Here is a 4,518-nt window from a genome sequence, read left to right as displayed (position 1 = left end):
ACTGATAACTGGGAAGCCAGCATGAGACTGACTCAGGCCCCCCTGAATATGGGTCTCAGCCAGAAGGACTGAGCAGTCTAAGGGACCTCATTCAGCGGAGCCAGGACGTATCCCTGGTGCACAAAAGGACCTTGCTAACACATCCCCCATGGAGGGATAACTGCCTTAACCTAGAGACAGGAGAGAAGCCCTAGTCCCTACTTCACATGACCTGTCAGATCTACATGACCCCAAGTGGATGACATTCCCCTACATACGGAATTGTGGTGGGGGAATGGGAGGGGAGGGTGGTTAGGGTGCATCTGAGAGGGCCGAGAGGATAAAAGGGAGGGAAGGAGGAAGGGAGGGAGGGGGAACTGGGATCGACATGTAAAATAATAAATTAAATTTTAAAAAAAAAATGCTTTGACTCCAAAATTTAAGTTCAAGGACAAGTTACTGGGGAAAAGGATTTCTATTTTTGTTTCCACAGAAAATGAAAAGATGTGGATTCCTTCCAGACTAATGTGGTTTGATCACGCCAGACCGCCTGAAATAGAGTACCAGGTGATCCTACCTTCAAAACAGCTGGACAAAGCAGCCTTATAGACTACAGCCAGGATTTCTGCATCTTCTTCGAATCCCCCATGACAGTGCCCCTTACCAGCAGGAAGTAGTTTGGAAAGAACAACGCCCAAATTCCCAAATATTGTCTATAAATGTTTGTTTTCATTTAAATGGACTTGGTTATATAAAATAAATTAAAAAAAATAAATTAATTTAAAAAAAGAATGGCAATCCCAGAACAACAATAGTACAGCCATCATTTGGTAGCCACAGCTTCCGCATCCAGCCACACATTGACAGGTTTCAGGGGAAAACATCAGTTTTCCTTGTCATTATTCCCTAAGATATGCAGTATGCTGCAAGCAACCTGCAGACATTGTTGTCCCTCAATCTAACATATCAGACATATATATATATATATATATATATATATATATATATATATATATATATAATGAATCCCAAGAAACTGGGGGTTCCCTTTCCTTGAGACCTCACGCTGAGAGAATAGGGATTGGGGTAAGCTAGTCGTTACAATTTACCATTCAGGTGTCCAGGCATCTCTAAGTTTCAGTATGGTTTCCAGACCCTTTGCAGGGCAAGTGACAAGGAAAATCTAGACTTCCCCCTACCTGCCCACTTTCTGCCATCCCTGGCTTCTTTCTGTGACAGAATCACAGACATTTTGGCTTAAAGTCTTAGGGCACCCTGGATCTCCAGAAAGCACAAGGCTGCCTACAGGCTCAAAGACATTTCAGGGTCCTTTTACCTTAAAACTACCTGCTCAACTTTAGGCTCCAGGTCTTATGACCATGGACACCACAACTACTGAACTTGAGCTCTCAAAGTTAGCCTTGTGTGACTGGCTCCCCTTAGGCATGAATAATCACAACTGCTGCTGGAGAAGCAAGCCTCTCCCTGGAGCCCAGAAGACCTCTACTTGCAATCCTTCATAGCTTTGCTCCGCACAAGACATCTGGGTCCAAATGAACAGGCACTTCTTGCTGCTCTTCTCTCTCTTCTGCCTCATTGCAGGTGAGTTCCAGACTGGAGGGATGTACTTCAGTGGCAGGATCAAGAGGGCTACAGTGAATCTCCACATACACAACCATGTCCATGTGCACAGAGCTTTGACCTTATTTGGGAGGGAAGGAAGAAAGATGGCCTTCAGAATGCTCTCTCTGCCTTCTCTTCCATCTTCTATCTTTTCCAGCACTCTGCCACATCCCTGTGAGTGTGTAGTAATTTTGTTACTGCCACTGCTAGACCTCATAATCTAGATGCCTAGGAGATTTCCTTAAAGCATCAATTTTGTTCACAAATCTATGTTGCTGAGGGAGCTGGTCATTCAAAAATCTTGTGATGTGTCTTAGTCCTAGACATTGGCTTCTGATAACCATTTCAGGGACCATGTTACAAGCTGCTTAGGATAAGAAATTTTGTATACCCTGGAATCAGACAGATTTTTTCAAACTTGTCCAGTTACTGCCCTGTATTCTCCTATTTGGCACATGGAGACAAAACCTTCCTACAAGTATTTGTGAGATCAGAGATGCATTAAATCAGATATCATTTGAAACAACGTGGCACTAATAAGATGGTCAATAAATGCTACAACCTTTCTCATTTTAGCACCATGGGTGGGGAGATTTCTAAACACTTTTTAGTGTGTGTGTGTGTGTGTGTGTGTGTGTGTGTGCATGTTGCATGTCAGAAGACAGATTTTGGAAGTAATTTCTTTCCTCCCACCAAATGGGTCCTAGAATTCAAGTTCAGGTCAATGACACTTAAGAGCAAATTGATCTGCAAAGAATTTTTCAGTTGGACCCACATTTCAATTATTCACTCTTCCAGAAAATTCTGAAGGTATTACTCACTGGTCATTCTTAAGATAGAGAAATAAACTGTGTGGAGGTCGAATCTTCACACAAATTAAGGGCTCAAGAGATAGCTTGTGTTGCCCAAGAACAATCCCCAAGAACAATCACCTAAAACAAAGCCAGATCTGTGGTGTGTGTTTATAACCGCAATGCTAGGGAGGCAGAGAGGGGAAGATCCCTGAGGCTCACTGGCCAGCCAGTGGAGACAAATACATGAGCCCTGCACCATTTAATGAACATTATCCAGAATATGAAGGCTGAAATTGAGACCAGAATCCTTTTACATGTTCAGTGACCTTTCATTTCCATCACTAAAGGCAAAAGAGTTGATTAAAAGTTCGACTGTCACTTCCTAAACACTCACCTATCAGTTCATCTGCCCACCCAGCCTTGGAAGGCAACTCCACCCAGCTTTGCCATCTCCCACCCCTTCCCACATCCCTGCCCTCATGCCAAGCTCTGTGCTCTCTCCAGAAGCAACATCACTGAGGTGTGTGACGTGCCACCTTCGCACACTGTCAGACCACTGTAGAAGAGGCTTTGGCATTTGCCAGGCTGAGAAGTATGAAACCTGTATGAGCCTAAGGATCTACACCAGTAAGTTGCGGGGTTGCTTGGGAGTCTCTGACCCAGGCCAGTACAAAGTGCCCTGAGCATGGAGGGTATAGACATGGGAAGCAGGCAGAAGATGCAGGGTAGGATGAAAATAGTCCAACAGATACTTACTTTACAGACACCAAAGCCCTGCTTTACTCACTTTCTAGCAGAAGAAGGAAGGAAGCAGATGCATTGATCTGAGTTCTCAGTGACCATTGGCAAACAAGTCAACATTATGGCTTTCCAGCAATTTCTGCATTTGTGCTCTTGGGAAGGAGACACTGAGAAGCCATCCATAAGCATGTCTTGTTAAGGCCAAGTATGGTCTGCCTTGGATACTGAGGTCACAAACCTAACATCTTTGGTTCTTTCCTGTTGCAGATAACACTCTCCAGATATCATATATGGTGTGTCAGAGATTCTGCAACAACTTGACATACAGCTTCAACAATCGGACATATGTTCATAAATGTTGCAACTATGATTATTGTAATTTCAAAACCTAAGATATTCCCCCCCCCCCAGACCTCATTCTAGAAGGTCCAGGTGTTTTTCTTCTTTTACACTCTGTTTACCCTGCCTTTCTGATTCATATGTATGGAAGATACTCCTGCTCCCTCCTTAACTCCACAGCATCCTTCTTGGTCCCTTCGGCTTGGCTCACACTTTGGGCAGGGGATGACAGGGATGATGGTTTGCAACAATGCATTTATCCTATTACTAGAATTGGCATCATTATCCACTAAAGGACTTGTCCCAAGAAACTCTGTACAGTAAGATATGAAATGGGACCACCCAAGAACTCTTCCCTAGCTTAGATAACTAAGGTGGGCCAAAAAGGCTTCAATGGAAAAGTCACAATGTAAAATGACCACCACAATAGTTAAGCAGAAATTGAACAACGTGAAGATGGGCACTGAATATTTTGCTCTGTGAATGCAAAGATTTTTCCGTTTGTAGACAGGCCTATTTCAGACTTAGTCATTCTTATCTTCCTGACAACTAAAGTGAATTCTCATACATTTCCACAGGACATAATAAACATGAGACTTCTGGCCTCTGTGGCATTCCCAGCCAAATAATGCCATGACTATTCCTCTACAGGCATATGTCAATAGCACATTTAATCTCCTTCCTTTCCTAACCTTTGTTCATTCTTTTCCTCCTTTGCCAGCCATCCCTTCACCTTTTATTGCAACATGCACTCTCCAAATAAAAGTGGCTGTCCTTGAAATCTTCTTTCAGTATGTCCCATGGCCCCTAAGCAGGAAGCCTTTCAGGGTTCCTCTGTGGTGTGAATTGGTTTCACTCAAGAACAGCTTTATCCTCCCCACAGCATCTCCCATGAGCCTTAAGTCAACATGTAGAGCACAATGGACCTAGGACTTCAGTCATTCACCTGTCAATAAATAATAAAACCACTTCACATAATTGTGTACAAGTGTGCTCTTTCTCAGTGGACTTACATAGGCAAGGCTCTAATGGCAGCCCAGGA

General features: G+C 43.5%; 1 protein-coding gene across 1 annotated transcript; it reads left to right on the top strand.

Moving 5' to 3' along the window:
- The first annotated feature begins 1,532 nt into the window (after positions 1-1,532).
- Positions 1,533-3,529, top strand: Pate3 (prostate and testis expressed 3). Its single transcript, XM_051196899.1, has 3 exons — positions 1,533-1,581; positions 2,901-3,023; positions 3,405-3,529. Exons 1-3 carry the CDS (start codon positions 1,533-1,535, stop codon positions 3,527-3,529), a joined length of 297 nt encoding a protein of 98 aa, XP_051052856.1.
- The last annotated feature ends 989 nt before the right edge of the window (positions 3,530-4,518 follow it).

Source organism: Phodopus roborovskii, unplaced genomic scaffold (assembly GCF_943737965.1).
Source record: "Phodopus roborovskii unplaced genomic scaffold, PHOROB, whole genome shotgun sequence".
NCBI lineage: Eukaryota > Metazoa > Chordata > Mammalia > Rodentia > Cricetidae > Phodopus > Phodopus roborovskii.
The sequence above is the reverse complement of the archived record's forward strand: the minus strand, read 5'-3'. Positions and strand labels throughout refer to the sequence as shown.